This window comes from Aotus nancymaae, unplaced genomic scaffold, assembly GCF_030222135.1.
Source record: "Aotus nancymaae isolate 86718 unplaced genomic scaffold, 86718_ANA_hifiasm-v0.15.2.pri h1tg000011l, whole genome shotgun sequence".
NCBI lineage: Eukaryota > Metazoa > Chordata > Mammalia > Primates > Aotidae > Aotus > Aotus nancymaae.
Window position 1 is genome coordinate 29320876 of NW_026988422.1, and position 18895 is coordinate 29339770.

Below are 18895 nucleotides of genomic sequence, written 5' to 3' on the forward strand. Positions count from 1 at the left end.
TCCACCATGACCAAGTGGATTACATACCAGGGATGCAGGGATGATTAACATATGCAAGTCAATAAATGTGATACATCATATAAACAGAATTTAAAACAAAAATCACGTGATCATCTCAATTGATGCAGAAAAAGCATTCAACAACATACACCACCACTTTATGATTAAAACTCTCAGCAAAATTGTCATACAAGGAACATACCTCAATGTAATAAAAGCCATCTATGACAAACCCACAGCCAACACGATACCGAATAGAAAAAAGTTGAAAGCAGTCCCTCTGAGAACTGGAACAAGACAAGGATGATCACTCTCACCACTCCTCTTCAACCTAGTATTGGAAGTCCTAGCCAGAGAAATTAGACAAGAGAAAGAAATAAAGGGCATTCAAATCGGTAAAGAGGAAATCAAACTGTCACTGTTTGTGGATGATATAATTGTTTGCCTTGAAAATCCTAAAGACTCTTCCAGAAAGCTCCTAGAACCGATAAAAAAAAAATTCAGCAAAGTTTCCAGATAGAAGATTAATGTACACAAATCAATAGCTCTTTGATACACTAATAGCAACCAAGTGGATAATCAAATCAAGAACTCAACCCTTTTACACTAGCTGCTAAATAAATAAATAAATACTTAGAAATATACCTAACCAAGGAGTCAAAAGACCTTTACAAGGAAAACCACAAAACACTACTGAAAGAAATCATAGATGACACAAACAAATGCAAACATATCCCATGCTCATGGAAGGGTAGAGTCAATATTATGAAAATGACCATACTACCAAAAGCAATCTACAAATGCAATCCCCATCTAAATATCACCATTATTCTTTACAGAATTAGAAAAAAAAAATTCTAAAATTCATATGGAACCAAAAAAGAGCTCACATAGCCAAAGCAAGACTAAGCAGAAAGAACAAATCTGGAGGCATCACACTACCTGATTTCAAACTATACTATGAGGCAATAGTCACCAAAACAGCATGGTACTGGTATAAAAATAGACACATAGACCAATGGAACAGAATAGGGAACCCAGAAATAAACCCAAATATTTACAGCCAACTGATCTTTGACAAAGCAAACAAAAACATAAAGTGGGGAAAGGACACCTTTTCAACAAATAGTGCTGGGATAATTGGCTAACCACATGTAGGAGAATGAAACTGGATTCTCATCTCTTGTCTTACACAAAAATCAACTCAAGATGGAATTAGGACTTAAACCTACGACCTGAAACTATAAAAATTCTAGAAGATAACATTGGAAAAACCCTTCTAGGCGTTGACCAAAGCAAAGATTTCATGACCAAGAACCTAAAAGCAAATGCAATAAAAACAAAGATAAATAGTTGGAGCATAATTAAACTAAAGAGCTTCTGCATGGTAAAAGGAACAGTCAGCATAGTAAACAGACAACCCACAGAGTCGGAGAATATCTTCACAATCTATATATCTGACAAAGGACTAATATCTAGAATCTACAACGAACTCAAATCAGTAAGAAAAAAACAATCACATCAAAAAGTGGGCTAAGCACATGAATAGACAATTCTCAAAAGAAAATTTACAAATGGCCAACAAACATATGAAAAATGCTCAACATCACTAATGATCAGGGAAATGCAAATCAAAACAACAGTGCAATATCACTCCTGCAAAAATAACCATAATCAAAAAATCAAAAAAAGTAGATGTTGGCGTGGGTGCAGTGAACAGGCAACACTTCTACACAGCTGGTGGGAATGTAAACTTGTGCAACCACTATGGAAAACAGTGTGGAGATTCCTTAAAGAACTAAAAGTAGAACTATCATTTGATCCAGCAATCCCACTACTGGGTATCTACCCAGAAGAAAAGAGTCATTATACAAGAAACATGCTTGTACACGCATGTTCATAGCAGCACAACTCACAACTGCAAAATCGTGGAACCAACCCAAATGCCCATCAATCAACAAGTGGATAAAGAAGTTGGTATATTTATGCAATGGAATACTACTCAGTCACAAACAGGAATGAATTAACGGCATTCACAGTGACCTGGATGAGATTGGAGACTATTATCCTAAATGAAGTAACTCAGGAATGGAAAACCAAATATTGTACATTCTCACTATGGGAGCTAAGCTACGAGGATGCAAAGATATAAGAATGATGCAATAGACTTTGGGGACTTGGGAGGAAAAGTGGGAAGGGGGAAGAGGGATAAAACACTACAAGTATGGTGTAGTGTATACTGCTCGGATGATGAGTGCACCAAAATCTCACAAATCACCACTAAAAAACTTACTCATGTAACCAAAATACCACCAGTACCCCAATAATTTATGGAAAAATAAAAAAGAAAGGAAATGAAAAGACATCTCATGCTCAGGAATAAGAAGAATTAATATTTTTAAAAATGACCATACTACCCAAAGCAATCCCTATCTATGGATTCAGTGCAAATTCTATCAAAATATCAATGACATTGTTCACAGACATAGAAAAATATCCTGAAATGTATATGGAACCAAAAAAGATCCTGAATAGTCAAAGTAATCCTCAGCAAAAAGAACAAAGCTGGAGGCATCACACTACTTGACTTTAAAATATACTACAAAGCTATAGCAACCAAATCAGCATGCCACTGGCATTAAAACAGACATTTAGACTAATAGAACATAATAGAGAACCCAGAAACAAATCCATGTATTTACAGCCAACTGATTTTTGACAGAGTAGCCAAAAGCATACATTGGGAAAAGAACACCCTCTTCAGTAAATGATTCTGGCAAAACTGGCTATCAAAATGCAGAAAAATGAAACTAGATCCCTATCTCTTTCCATATACAGAAACTAACTTGAAATGGATTAAAGCCTTAAATGTAAGACCCAAAACTATAAAACTACTAGAAAAAAAATAGGAGTAATGCCTCAGGACTTCAATCTAGGCAAAGATTTCATGGTTAAGACCTCAGAAGGCTGGGCCTGTGCATCCGCGGGGCCCTGCCTTGAAAAAAAAAAAAAAAAAAAAAAGACCTCAAAAGCGGGAGCAGAGGTTGCAGTGAGCCGAGGTCATGCCATTGCACTCCAGCCTGGCACCTGGTGACAGAGTAAGACTCTGTCTCAAAAAAAAAAAAAAAGACCTCAAAAGCACAGGCAACAAAAACAAATATAGACAAAATAGACTATATTAAAATAAAAGCTCTGCACAGCAAAGGAAACAACAGAATAAAGAGGAAACCTGTAAAATGGGAGAAAATATTTTCAAACTATTTATCCAACAAGGGACTAACATCCAGAATATAAAAGGAACTCAACTCAACAGCAAAATAATAATAATAGTGATAATCCCATGAAAAAGGGCAAAGGATCTGAATAAACATTCCTCAAAAGAAGACATAGAAATGACCAACAGAGATATGAAAAAATGTTCAACATCACTAATTATCAGGGACATGCAAATCAAAACCACAACGAGATATCATCTGACTTCAGTTATAATGCTATTGTTAAAAAGACAAAATATAAGAAATGCTGGCAAAGATAGAGAGGAAAGGAAACTTATTCACTGTTGGTGGGAATATAAATTAGTACAGCAATTATGGAAAACAGTATGGTGGTGTCACAAAAAAACAAAAAATAGAGCTACTAAGGAAAGGAAATCAGTATTTCAAAGGAATACCTGCACTTCCATGTTTATGCAGCACTGCCCACAATAGCAAAGATATGTAATCAACCTAAATGTTCACCAATGGAGGAACTGATATGGAAAATTTTACACACACACACACACACAATCACCTTCACCTCTTTCTCACATTTACCCAGGATCTCAGCAGCATTGTTCAATCTTAGACATAAGCTTTTTGCCAGGAAACATGAAGAACCTGGAGTCTTTTTTCAAACCTTTCTCTGTCATATCCAGGGCTTCTGCATTGCCTGTTTCCCTTTAACTACTCTGATTTGAAGATTTTAAGCAGCTCCCAGTGAATTTGCTACAACAAATTATGTATTTCAGGACCCTCTAAGGGATTCACTCTTTCCTTTGTCACCTTTTCTTCCCTACAAGAATGACAACACAGGCCAATTCTTGGCAAGAAAGCATCTGGCTCCCTGAAGACAACTGTGATTGGAAGACAATGGCTCTGGCACAGCCTTCTCTCAGCACTGACACTTAATAAAGCAATCACAAGCTCATCAGTAGGAACTTCCCAAGGAGCTTCCAAAATGTTCTTTTAAGAGTGATTTTAAAGTAGCCCTGAGGGTCTGGAGAGCCTCAGTACTATGCTGGTCCCCTACAAAGCCAAGAGGAACTAGATTGGTTACTGACTAGAGTGGCATCAGAGGAAGGGAGGGGGATTTGACCCAGCAACAGCTGGCAACTGCCTTCTCAGAGGATTTGCATTGTTGGTGGCTTATGGGGCCCAGGGAGGAGGTGGAAAACGCCTTACCTTAATGTCCCAACATCCCAGAGGAGAAAAAATCATAACTGACGGAAATGTAATAAAACAGTCAAAAGCAGATGTAACCAGCTATGGATATTGTGAAACATATTGGTCTTTTGGTTCAAATATTACAATTTTTATTAAAATAAAAAGCATGTGTCCCACTCTATTCTTTTTTTTTTTTGAGACGGAGTTTCACTCTTGTTACCCAGGCTGGAGTGCAATGGTGCGATCTCGGCTCACCACAACCTCCGCCTCCTGGGTTCAGGCAATTCTCCTGCCTCAGCCTCCTGCGTAGCTGAGATTACAGGCACGCACCAGCATGCCCAGCTAATATTTTGTATTTTTAGTAGAGACGGGGTTTCACCATGTTGACCAGGATGGTCTCGATCTCTTGACCTCGTGATCCACCCGCCTCGGCCTCCCAAAGTGCTAGGATTACAGGCGTGAGCCACCGCGCCCCGCCCCACTCTATTCTTATGTATTCCCCTCTCCATCCAAATGTTCTCTCTAATCCCCATCCTCTGGCAATGAGACTTTAAAAAAAAAAAAAGTATTACAAAACGTACACACAAGAGAAGTTCACAAAACATAAATGGAAAGTTTAAAGAATAATTATAAGGCAAACACTACATTTTATGTCAGGAAATTGGATACGGTCAGCACTATTGAAATCTTCCATATGTCTCCTTCCACTCAAAATGCCCTCTCTGCCCTCCAATTCCAGAGTTACTACTATTCGGACATTGGTGATAACTACTTCCTTGCTTTTCATTATACATTTACCTTATATATATATATGTATTTCTATCCAATATAGTTTCATTTTGCCTAGTTTTGAACTTCATATAAATAAAGTTAAAGTTGCCTTCTTGGGTCATTTTAACACTATGCTTATAAGATCCATTTGCATAGCTGCATGAAGGAAGAGTTTCATTTTTATGGCTATGCAATATTCCATTATAGGAATATATTACAGTTTGATTATTTGTGCTGCTGTTGGTGGACCTTCCAAGTGTTTTCAGTTTGAGACTATCATAAACAATGCTGCTATGACCTTCATGGACATGTATCTGGTAAAAATTTACAACAGATGTTTCTCTAGAATATATACCTAGGAGTGGGAAAAGAGGCAACAGGGTAGCTGTAACTGGTATCACTTTTTTTCTTTTTTCTTTTCTTTTTTTTCCCTTGAGACAGCATCTTACCTTGTCACCCGAGCTGGAGTGCAGTGGTGCAATCATGGCTCACTGCAGCCTCAACTCTCACCTCAGCCTCCCAAGTAGCTGGGACCACAGGCACATGCCATCACACCCCGTCTCAAATTCCTGGGCTCAAATGATCCCCTCACCTTGGCCTCCCAAAGTGTTGGGATTGCAGGCATGAGCCACCATACCTGGCCTTCAGTGTGCTTCAAATGGGTGCTTCTCTAATAGCTAGTGAGAATAACACCTTTTCATGTTTATTGACCACTTTGATTTCCTGTTTTGAGATAAAACTGTTCAAGTCTTTTGACTATTGTTTTATTAAGTTAATTATCTTCTTCATCACAAGTTTTTGTTTGTTTTTGAGATAGAATCTTGCTTTGTTGCCCAGTAAGCAACCTCAGACTCCCCAGTTCCCCAAGCAATTCTCCTGCCTCAGCCTGCCAAGTTAGCTGAGGTTACAGGTATGCACCACCAACCCGGCTAATTTTTTTGTGTGTATTCCTAGTAGAGAAGGGTTTTCACTGTGTTGAGTCAGGCTGGTCCCCAACTCCTGACCTTAAGTGATCTGCCTGCCTTGGCCCCGCAAAGTGCTGGGCATGGGTGAGCCACCACACCTGGCCAGATTTGTACAAGCACTTTATATAATTTGAATATATATTTGTTGGTTATGTGTATTTCAAGCATCTTTGCCCATTCTATGAATTGTCTTTTGTTTCTCTCAATTTTGAGTGTCAAATTCATCAGCCATTTTCTTCATTATTAGTACTTACACACAGTATCTAAATCTTTACCTATCATGAAGATATTCTTCCATTATATTTTTAAATCATTATTCCCACTTGGATCCATAATCCACCTGGATTACGTTTTTTGATATTTTGAGAGAATAAGATCAAGTTTAATTTTTCCACATAGAAAATATGTGTCTCTATAGGACACCATAAAGGTACTTTATTATCCAAGTACCATTTATTGGAGAGAAAAAAGAAAATAGTCTTTTCTCTACTATCATGAAAGATGCAACATCCAGCATAAATCAAGTATCCATCTATGTTTATGTCCACGTGTGTGGAGTTCTTATTTCTGGTTCATTAGTCTATGTTTCTATGCCTCATCAATACCACACTACCGTCATTCCTATGGCTTTGTTTCCTAAAACAAGTCTTCCACCTTATTCTCATTCTTTAAAAGTGTCCTAGCTATCATTGGCCATTTGTTTTCCAAATATACTTACAATCAGTTAAGTTCTATAAAATACCTCTTGGTGAAATGAATCTATAGATCGATTTTGGGAGAACTGACATTTTTACAATATTCAGTCTTCTTCTAATCTATGAACATGGAATCTCTCTGTGTTTAGGTTTTCTTGAACGTCTCTTCATTCAGTTTTATAATTTTTACCAAAGAGGTCTTTCATATATTCTTTTAGATTTATATTTAGTTATTTGATCATTTCCATGCCATTTAAGCATTACTTTCTAAAAATTTCTTTCTAACAGTGTTGCAGTACATGTAGAAATATGATTAATTTTCAAAATTGATTTTTTTCTAGCAAATCTGTAAAACTTTTATTAATTATGGCAATTTACCTGTAGATGCTTTTGGATTGTCTACATATACTATTATTTCTTCAAATCATTACAATGTTGTTTCCTCTTTTCCTATCTTTATACCTTTCATTTCCATTTCCTGCCTAACTGCACTGGTTAAAACCTCTAGTGTACTGTTGAGCAGAACTGATAATAATCTGTATTCAGGCATTCTTATAATGTTTTGCTCTCAACAAATCTTTTCCATTAAGCATAATGATTGCTGTGGGAATTTTGTGGATAACTTTTATCAGATTAGACATTTCTTTTTATTCCTAGTCTTCCAAGAATATTTTAAGTAAATAAGGGTAAATTTTAGTGAATGCTTGAGGACTTCATTGTTTCAATTAAATAATCACATGATGTTTCTTCTTTAATCAGTTCATATGATGTGTTACAGCAATATTGCTTTTCAAATGAAAAGTCAACTATGTTTTCCTAGGATAAACCCAAATTACTTATGATATATTAATATATACTTGCTTATTGATTGATTTGATTGCATCAATATTAAAAAGTTATATTGACCTGTAATGTTTCATTTCTATATAGTCTTTATTGGGTTTGGCATAGAGGTTATGCTAGTCCCATAAAGGGAAGGGTAACAGCCATTCTTCAGAGGGAACCATATAGCATTCTTTAAATATTTTCTACAGATTTCTCCTTAGTGTGGTTATCAAAAGAAAAAAGTTGAAATTTTGTGAATTCAGCACATTCCCTTGGAATGAAAGTAGCTTCCTAACTAGACTCTGATTATTCCTTCAACTTGATCTGATAGTCACTTCAATGCTGGTAGTTCTTCAAGGCTTTTAAGGTTTTTAGATATCTTAAACAGCTTTGATTCCTTTTAGTGAGAAGACTGCATGAAATCCTAGGTCACTATTAATGAAATTTCCTAATTAATCTTTATTACATGACTGAATGGATATCTTTTATTCCTCTTTATTCACATGTGCAGGCTTTACTTTATCCCTTTCTTTTATTTTTAAGTTAATCTAATATTTTTTAAAAATAAAATGTAAATTTTAAATAAATTAAAATTATGCCAAATGCTAAGGCACTAATAAAGGTGCTATACTAGTCTCTCTTTGTTTCCATCTTCGTCATGTTACTTTTCAGATGCATAAAGAAATTGTATAGAGCCTGTACAAGAGAAGAGGATAAACTCTGTGCAGCTCTAAAAAAAAAAAGTGAAATAATTATATATTTATGTGTAAGGAAAGGATTCTTAACTTTCATGAGATTTTCAAGAGGGCCTATTATACTCCATAAAGACTGGGAATTATATCTCATACTAATAAGAATGGCTATTACTAAAAAGTCAAAAAATAACTCATGCTGGCAAAGTTGCAGAGAAAAGAGAACACAAATACGCTGTTGGTGGGAGTGTAAATTACTTCTACAAAATTGTGGAAAGCAGTATGATGATTCCTCAAACAGCTAAAAGCAGAACTACCAATCAACCCAGCAATCTCATAACTGGATATATACCGAGAGGAATATAAATCATTCTACTGTAAAGACGCATGCACACAAATGTTCACTGCAGCACTATTCACAATAGCAAAGACACGGAATCAATCTAACTGCCCATCAATGAACTGGATAAAGAAAATATGGTACATATACATATGCAGCCATAAAAAAGAATGGATCATGTCCTTTGCAGGGACATGGATGGAGCTAGAAGCTATTATCCTTAGCAAACTAACACAGGAAACCAAATAATACATGTTCTCACTTATAAGTGAGAGCTAAATGATAAGAACTTATGAACACAAAGAAGAAAACAACAGTGCTGTAGGAAGGAGAAAAGCAGAAAGATAACTATTGGGTGCTGAGCTTAATATGTGGGTGATTAATATGTAAAACAAATACCTATTACCTATGTAACAAACATTCACATGTACCCCAAGACCTAAAATAAAAGTTAAAAATAAATACATAAGTAAAATATTTAAAAAATAAAAGACAGAAAAAAGGGATTGGGAATTGTATTAATCTTCAGTTCTGCTATTTCTGCAAAAATTATACTGGATTACCACGGTTTTCTGTGCGTACACAGAATCTTCAAAATATTTTTAAGTGTTTTTGATGATCCACTGTGTTACTCTGCAATAATTTGCTGCTCTTTTCTCCCACTGTTGAGTTTGTGGCTCTCATTCTCTTATAGGTAGCACAGCAATGAATATACCTCCTTCTCAGAAACTATGGCCCCTGGGATTAGGTTGATGGGCCTCTAAGTCATCAGTGAAATGGGATCTTAAATATTTTCCAGCTAGGATATGACAGCTCCCAATAAAACCAAGTCACTAAGCCTTTTCTGCAACCAAGGAACCATCTGGAACACAAAGACCTTAACCTTGGTAGGAAGCAGGCAAGTAGAAGTCTTCAGTGTGTCGTAAATTTCACTGAGGGCTCAAGTGACCTGAGAAAGTAATTGTGAATGTTAGAGCCTTAGTCTTCCTTTTCTTTCTCCAGCAGCACCCTTCACCCACTCATGAGAGTGTCTACGCAATCTGACTTGACAACTTCTAGAAAGGAATGGGAGCAACAGGGGTCTCAGAGGGTGGTCTTGGGCCAAAGAGTAAAAGCAGGCAGGCTTACCCTTTTCTTTTCTGCCCCCTTCAACTTATTCCTGTACCCACATCCCTCACCACACCACACCCTTTTATTCATCCTTGTCCCAGACTTATTAAGCATATACTGATAAGCAATCCAGGGAACTTGCATTAATTTGGAGAAACCCAGAAATTAAAAAGGACTGATGCTCTAAACCCAGAGGAATAGAAAACAGGAAATGGGAAGCTACCAGCTTTCTTGCTTTGCTGGAGCATTCTGGAATTTGATGGATTGAGGGCTCTGGACACATTATCCAAAGCCCTCTCCTTGTTGTGCTGGGTTCCTACTGCTGCTCTTGACACTGACTCAGCAGCAGCACAGAAGCGCACCATGTTGGCTTGGATTATTCCCTCTCAACCAGATCTCTGGCAGTTTGTGGGCAAACCTCCTGAACAGCCTTGGGTGATGAAACCTATCATGGTAGCAGGAGAATGGGACTGTGAATTCTCAATCCCCTGTCCCCACCCCTTACTTCCTCTCTCAAGGCCTTAAAGTCTAGCAGGAGGAAGCACAGCAGCAGCTGACTGGGCAGCCTTTCAGGAAAGATGCAGCCACTTTTGCTTCTGCTGGCCTTTCTCCTACCTCCAGGGGCTGAGGCAGGTGAGTGACCATTCCCACCCTCAAAGGCCTGACCCCATCCATAGCTTCTTGAGCCAGATTGCCTTGGTATATCCTAATTCTGTACTGTGGAGCAACTTATTTGAATTCATATTTCCTCAGGTTTCTCATCTATAAATGAGAATAATATTAATACCAGCCTTGTAGAGTTGCCATGGGAGTTAAGTAAGTTAGAGTACTTAAATGTCTTGGAATTTCCCTCACACTGTAAGTGCTATAAAAACATGCTTTATATAAATAATTTGGCAGCATGTGTCAGAGCCTACCTAGGAGGTAAGGATACAGCAATAACAGTACCATCAGCTCACACCTAGATTTTTAAACACCAGTCCCAGGTGGTCTTGAATTGCACTCAGAGAGCTCTGGGAAGCTTCATGAGGATAAAAGTATAAGGGAACTTCAGGGACAACCCTGTACTTTCAGCAAAGTGTCTCTTCAATACCTGAGGCTGAAGCTGTCCTTTCCTGGAACAATGGTTGTTCTCCCTCTTTTGGGGAGGAGGAGGAGGGAGCTGAGGCCTAGCTGAGGCCAGTGTTTCCTGTAGAACCCTGGAGTCCCCTCCCGATCTGGTGCCCTGTAGACTCCAACCCTCAGCACCAACTCCTCCCTCGCCTTCACCGTCTTTCCTGACGTCCCCATATTCCTGCCTTTCTGGAACCACTAATCTTGTACCCACACAGCAGATTCAGCAAGCATAGACGTAAGTGCCAAATGCTTCCTTCCAGGGGAGATCATCGGAGGCCGGGAAACCAGGCCCCACTCCCGCCCCTACATGGCGTTCCTTCAGATTCAGTCTCAAGGAGATCGGACGAATTGTGGGGGCTTCCTGGTGCGAGAAGACTTTGTGCTAACAGCAGCTCACTGCTGGGGAAGGTACAGAGCTAAGGAGCTTCCTGATCAGCCAGGAACACAGCCCTGAGGAGTTCATCAAAGGGGCCCTCTGAAAGAAGGGTTGTAGCAATGAAAGGGTGAAAGAGAGCAAGTGAGTTTTTGTGGGTGGGAACAGGCCAGTGTAAATGAGGAGGAAAGGAGGACATGATCAGAAAGAGCAAGAGGAAGAGACGGAAGACACATAGTGGGGCTCAAAATATAAACTCAAGCTATTTATCAATTTAATCTGGGGGAACAAACATGACTGTCACTAACCCGCTGCCATCTGTAGCTCAGAGCTCCTGAGAAAGAGCATACAGCTGAGCCCCAGGGACCTCCCATCCCTTCGATTCTGGTCAGCGTCAGCCTTGCCCTCGGCTGTCCGCCTGCCCTGCAGAACTGAAGGACCCCAGCTCCTGCATCCCAGACCCACCTCTTGCCTTTGCAGCTCTATAAATGTCATCCTGGGGGCACACAATGTGCGGAGACAGGAAAGGACCCAGCAACACGTCCCTGTGCGCAGAGCCATCCGCCACCCTCAATATGATCCGCAGAACTTCCAGAATGACATCATGTTATTGCAGGTACCACCTACCTGGTCCTCTGGCAACTTCCTAGTGTGTCTGGGGATCATGGAAGAGGAAGTGAGGGCAGGGCTCCAGGGTGACGGTGAGGGCGAGGGCTGGGGGCCCCAGCTGAGCGGGAATGCCTACATTCTTCCTCCAGCTAAGCCGAAGAATCAGACGGAATCGAAACGTGAGCCCAGTGGCTCTGCCTAGAACCCCAGAGAGACTGAGTCCAAGGACACTGTGCACTGTGGCCGGCTGGGGCCTGGTCAGCCAGACGAGGAGAACAGACAGACTCCGAGAGGTGCAGATGAGAGTGCAGAGGGATGAGCAGTGCCTCCGCATCTACGGGGCCTATGACAGACGAACGCAGCTTTGTGTGGGGGACCCGCGGGAAAGGAAGACTGCCTTCAGGGTAAGGCAGTGGGCGTTGGCCAACACAGCCTGGGACAGAGGGGTCCATGCAAAGCCAGGGCAGTGAGAACAGGCTCCATCCCCACAGCCTCAGCCTGGGGGCCAGACCAGGGTGGCCTGGTTATTGTTTTACCCATCAACCTGGTCTCTAGGGGAATAGGAGGTAGACCCACAACACATACATAGGCAACATCCTCCTGGAGACTGGGGAGGTACCTTGACTCGGATTGGGCTGGAGACAGTAACCCTGGCAGAGCTGGAGCCCAGCGACCGAAAAGACCCAGAGGTTTGATTCCTGCACCCCAGCGATCTTCCAACTTACACACACCCAGTAATTGAAGAGGCCCACCCACCCCTGCCTTCTCTGTGAGCCCGGGGTTCAGGGTGGCAGGAGCAGGGAGACCTGTCTTAGTGTCCCTTCCCTTTTCTACCTACAGGGGGACTCCGGAGGCCCCCTGGTGTGTAACAATGCCGCCCATGGCATCGTCTCCTACGGAAGACAGACAGCGACTCCTCCAGCAGTCTTCACCAGGGTCGCGAGTTTCCTGTCCTGGATAAGGAGAACAATGAGACGCTTGGAACAGCTGGATCAGATGGAGACCGCCCTGTGACTGACTCTTCTTCTAGGGGACACAGGCCAGCTCCATGGGGTTGCCAGAGCCTTAATGTCCACGGAGTGTAAAAAACCAATTCCTCATTTGTTCATTAAATGTCATTCAGTACTTATTTTGTTTGGACTGCTACAACAAAATAGCACAAATTGGGTGGCTTATAAATAACAAATTTATTTCTCACAGGTCTAGAGGCTAAGAAGGCTAAGATTAAGTCACCAGCAAATTCAGTGTCTAATAAGGGCCCGCTTTCTGGTTCAGAGACATCATCTCCCTGTATCCTCATATGGTAAAGGGGCAAGGGAGTTCTCTGAGGTCTCTTTTACAAGGGCCCTAATCCCATTCAAAGAGCTCTGCTCTTACGACCTAATCACATCCAAAGGCCCGACCTAATACCATCACATTGGGGATTAGGTTTCAACATAGGAATTTTTGAGGGACACAAACATTCAGTTCCATAGTGAGCAAGCAACAAATGTGTGCCAGGGCTGAGTCGACTTCCTCCCAAAAAATTGGGTGCCTTTCCCAGAAAAAATGAAACCTCCAGATGCTGGAGATCTAGACAAGCTTCTTTCCTCCTTTAAGCCACTCATTCCCCTGTCTCCCCCCATTTCACTTTCCCCTTCATCTTGGGGAGTGGTGGAAGGACATGTCTTTCCCCAGGGCAAGGCTCTCTGCTCCAGAAGAATTGCCACTATTTGATATTAAGTTATGCTCTAATTAAAACTGCATGTCATCAGTGTGCATAAAGACTGGTGCTTCAGGTTAGGCATGGTGGCTCATGCCTGTAATCCCAGCACTTTGGGAGGCCAAGATGGGAGTATCTTGATCCCAAGAGTTTGAAGCCAGCCTGGGCAACCAACATAGGGAAGCACTGTCTCTACAAAAAATTTTAAAATTAGCCAGGCATGGTGGCATGTGCCTGCAGTCCCAGCTACTTGGGAGGCTAAAATGGAAGGATTGCTTGAACCCAGGAGGTTGAGGCTGCAGTGAACCATGCACTCCAGTTTGGGTGACAGAGCAAGTACCCCATCCCTCTGCCTGCCAAAAAAAAAAAAAAAGACTGGCCGCCCAAAAGACAGAACTGAAAATTCCTAAAAGACCTAGTTTAGTGTATGAAAAAGGTGGCATCCTAAATCACTGGGAAACAATGAATTTTTAATAAATAGTATTAGAACAACTAGATAGATATTTAGAGAAGGGAAGATATAATTGGATCCATTCCTCACACCATACTTCAAAATAAACCTCAAATGGATCAGAGATCTACACGCAAAAACATTAAACTATACAAGTACTAGAATAAAGAAAAAGTAAAAAGATTTTTTTCCTTAAAAATAGCTAATGAACACTCATGTTCATAACAGCACTATTAACAATAGCCAAGGATGGAAGAACCCCAGCATCCATCACCAGCCAGCATCTTTGTCCTAAACCTTGTAAAAGAAAATAGACTCTCAGTACCCAAACCTCACTAATCTAAAGGGAAAGTTAAGCTTGGGAACTGAGTCATGAAAAAAAAATGCTTTTTATTTATTTCTAAACAGCTATAATTCACAATCCTGTGGCATCACCTCATTTCCTCTGCTCACTTTTCCACATGCTTGCTTACTTTATTGTGTAAAATGTAGATTTACTGAGGCTAACCTCACAAGAATATAACCATCTGTCTCATGTCCTACTCTCTCTCCCATTTTTACCTTTCTACTTGCTCTTTCCCCTTTAAATACTGAAGTTCCTGAAACCCCCTTAGAAAAAAGCACAGGTCACAGTGGCTTATATTTTTCTCTTGGTCCATCTTCAATCTTGGCTAAATAAACCTCTGTTAGATTGAGACCTCCCTCAGTCACCTTTTGGTTTATAACCCTTCCTTACACTATACCAACCCCACTGTACTTAAACACCAGCATTTACATCACCAATGTGATGAAGATCTGCCTCACAACTTTTGATACTCTGAAGGTATATAAAACACCTCACAAAATGTTGACTAAAATAACAATACATCTGTCCTGCAGATGAGTCCATGACTGTCCACATCAATATTATATTCAAACAAAAGATTACTGAAATCACATAATTTAAAATTACGCTTTAAACACCTTCTGAAAGTAACCTCAGAGAATCAGCTGGGAGGTTTTCCTAGGTAAGTAGAAATGTTAATTACTCCTTTCAGGGTGACATTTACCATCTGAACTTTTGCAGTTTTCATAATCTTAAATGAAATAATCCCTGAACAGACATTTTATCAAATCCAACTGGCTATACACAGAAATGCTTTGGTGAATTTGACCATTATTTTATGTCTATCTCTTATCAGAAAGTCATTTGTCTAATATTCAGTGTAAGCCATTTATCAACAAAATGTTAATCAATAATACATCTTTAACAATCCTCAGTTATTCTCTCTGTATTTGCTAACTGCCTATACATAGGAATTATCTATTACTGGCATGCTCTGGGAGATAAGTCAAATTATTAAATGTTTGCACTGGCAAATAGAAAGAATACTTGCTGGTGAGGAGAGAGGAGAAGGGATCAGTAGTAGAAAAGTCCCTCATTCAGTCTTTTCTCTCTGTGACATTTACTTAGAGCCTCAGAAAACTGCCCAGTCTCAGGACTCAGTCCCCAGGAAACCCCAAGGGCATTCATCTCATCCTCAGGTCTTTCTCTGCCAGTCAGCACTTCCAATGCAGCTCTTTGTCTCTGCTGCCCTGCTGAAAAGGTCTCTACAGACCCCAGGGTACTCACCTCCAGAAGGTGACCAGGCCAGAAGCCAGACCCACCACTTCTAACAAATCTGCACTCGTCCCTATTCAGTAAACCTCAACAGTAGAACTTTGTCAAGAGAGTGTTTTACACAATGAAAACCAGTGCAAAAGAACATAATTCTTTCTTTTTCCACATGCACACTTTGTGCCTTTGAAGCCTCACTAACTTAATTGGAAAGTCATAAAGTTATGATAAGCTCAGGCATAGAAACCTCAATGGGAACTTCTCTCCCAACCCAATAGCTAAGGCAGAAAGGAGAAAGGATTGGGTCAGGTGATGATATTTCAGATATTGCATTGCTATACAGAAATACCTGAGACTGGGTAATTTATAAAGAGAAGAGGTTTAATTGGCTCACAGTTCCATGGGCTGTACAGGAAGTATGACGCTGGCACCTGCTCAGCTACTTGGAAGCCCTCATGAAACTTACAATCATGACAGAAGGCAAAGAAAAAGCAAGTCATCTCACATGGTGGGAGCAGAAGCAAGGCAAGAGGGGTGGTGCCACACACTTTTAAAAGACCAGATCTCATGGAAACTCATTCACAATCATGAGGACAGTATCAAGTGGAATGGTGGTAAACCATTCATGAGAAATCCACCCCCATGAAGAAAGTACTACCTATCAGACCCCAACATTGGTATCCTCCAACATTGAGGATTATAATTGAGCATGATATTTGGGTAAGAACACAAATCCAAACCATGTCATTCAACCCCTGAGCCCTCCCAAACCTCATGTCCTTCTCACATTTCAAAATGTAATCATTCCTTTCCAACAGTACCCCAAAGTCTTAATTCATTCCAGTATTAATTCAAAAGTTCAAAGTCTCATCTGAGACAAGGCTACTCCCTTCCACCTATGAGCCTGTAAAATAAAATACAAGTTAGTTACTTCCAAGACACAGTAAGTATACAGCCACTGGGTTAATACCCCCATTCTAAAAGGGAGAAAATAGCCAAAAGAAAGAGGCTACAGACCTCATCAAAGTCTGAAACCCAGAGGGCAGTCATTAAATCTCAAAGCTCCAAAATAATCTCCTTTGACTCCATGTCCTACATCCAGGGCACACTGGTATGACGGGTGGATTCTCAAGGCCTTGGGCAGCTACCCCACTGTGGCTTTGCAGGGTTATGCCTCCAAGGCTGTTCTCAGAGCTGCTTTCACAGGCTGGCATTGATTGCCTGTGGCTCTTCCAAGCACAAGGTCCCAGCTGTCAGTGGATCTACCATTCTGGGGTCTGGAGGATGGTGGCTCTCTTCTCACAGCTCCACTAGGCAGTGCCCCAGTGGGGACTGTGTGTGGAGCTCCAACCCCACATTTCCCCTCCCCATTACCCTAGTATAGGTTCTCCATGAGGGCTCTGCCCCTGCAGCAAGCTTCTGCCTGGACACCCAGGCTTTTCCATACATCCTCTGAAATCTAAGTGAAGGCTCCTAAGCCTCAGTTCTTGTGCCCTGCACACTTGCAGGATTAACACCACATGGAAGTTGCCAAGGCTTACAGCTTGCACCTTCTGAAGCACCAGCCCAAGCTGTACCAGAGCCCCTTTGAACCATGGCTAGAGCTAGAGCAGCTTGGATGCAAGGATCAGTGTCCTGAGGCTGCATAGGGTAGCAGAGCCGTGGGCCTGGCCCACAAAACCAAAATCATTGATTATAAGTTTCCTGAGACCTCCCCAGGAGCTGAAGGGAGAAGTAGCCTCAAAGGTTTCTGAAATGCCTTCCAGGCCTTTTCTCCATTGCCTTGGCTATTAGCACTTGGCTCCTTTTTATTATGCAAATTTCTGCAGCCTGTTTGAATTCCTCCCCTGAAAATGGGCTTTTTCCTTTATAAATTACCCAATCTCAGGTATTTCCTTATAGAAATGCAAGAATGAACTAATACAGAAAATTGGTATCAGGTGCAGGGTATTGCTATAAAGATATCTGAAAATGTGAAAGTAGCTTTGAAACTGGGCAACAGGAAGAGATTGGAAGAGTTTGGAGGATTCAGAAGAAGACAGGAAGATAGGGGAAAATTTGAAACTTCCTACAGACTTGTTGAATGCTTGTGATCCAAATGCTGATAGTGATATTGACAGAGATGGCCAGGCTCATGAAGTCTCAGATGGAGATGAGGAACTTATTGGGAACTGAAGCAAAGGTCACTTCTGTTATGTCTTAGCAAAGAACTTGGCTGCATTATGCCTCTGCTCTAGGAATCTGTGGAACTTTGAACTCAAGAGTGATAATTCCGGGTATCTGGTGGAAGAAATGTCTAAGTGGCAAAGCATTCAAGATGTGTTGTGACTGCTTCTAACAGCCTATGCTCATATGCATGAGCAAATAAATGACTTAAAGTTGGAAATTACATTTAAAGGTGAGGCAGAGCATAAAAGTTTAAAACATTTGCAGCCTGGCCATGTGGTAGACACTCACTCACTCATGACCATAAGGACAGTACGAAGTGGTATGGTGCTAAACCATTCATCAGATATCCACCGCCATGATCCAAGTACCTCCAGCTAGTCCCCTCCTTCATCCATGTCCCACCAGGTCCCAACTCAATTATAATTGAGGATTACAACTGAAAATGGGATTTGGGCAGGGACAAAAATCCAAACCACGACATCAGGTAAAGACTTAACCTGTCTGGACTCAAGACAATAAACTGTGCCTTCCTTGTGAAGTGCAGCAGCTGGTATTTCTGTTTGGCTGCTGTTATGTAGCCTCGCCCCATAGAATCTTCCCCATGCCATGTGCAGTTGTGTGATCAGCTAGGAAAAGGACATAGTTCACATTCAAAATTGGGGGCCTTACCCCTTCTACAGGTCCCTGAATTCTAGAATTCCCCTCTCCTTAAATTTCCAACTGCTCCACCAGCCCTAAATTCTGTTCTTTGCTATCTCAAGGCAGTAATGCTACAACTTTTTTCTGTCATACTGTAGAGGGATTATGGAGTACTTTTAGGTAAAAATAAAAAGCACAAAGTTGCTATTCTTATCTGTCATGGTCATCTGTGACCCTCCTAAATTTCTGCCTCCTTTGTTTACTTTCCAGTGACTTCAAATACTTATTTTAAACCTTTCTTTTCATTTTTACCATTATTGTTTGTGGGAATCTTTACCAAACCACTTGATATTATTGATATTACCACCATTCTTGGAATTCTGTGTGCATGTATTTTTAATTCATATAAATAATATTTTA

At 40.7% G+C, this 18895-nt stretch overlaps 1 protein-coding gene across 1 annotated transcript; it reads left to right on the plus strand.

The window, feature by feature from the left end:
• The first annotated feature begins 10344 nt into the window (after window positions 1–10344).
• Window positions 10345–13046, plus strand: LOC105727941 (cathepsin G). The gene is made up of 5 exons (XM_012468155.3): window positions 10345–10452; window positions 11196–11343; window positions 11789–11924; window positions 12067–12321; window positions 12758–13046. Exons 1-5 carry the CDS (start codon window positions 10398–10400, stop codon window positions 12929–12931), a joined length of 768 nt encoding a protein of 255 aa, XP_012323578.1. The 5' UTR covers window positions 10345–10397; the 3' UTR covers window positions 12932–13046.
• The last annotated feature ends 5849 nt before the right edge of the window (window positions 13047–18895 follow it).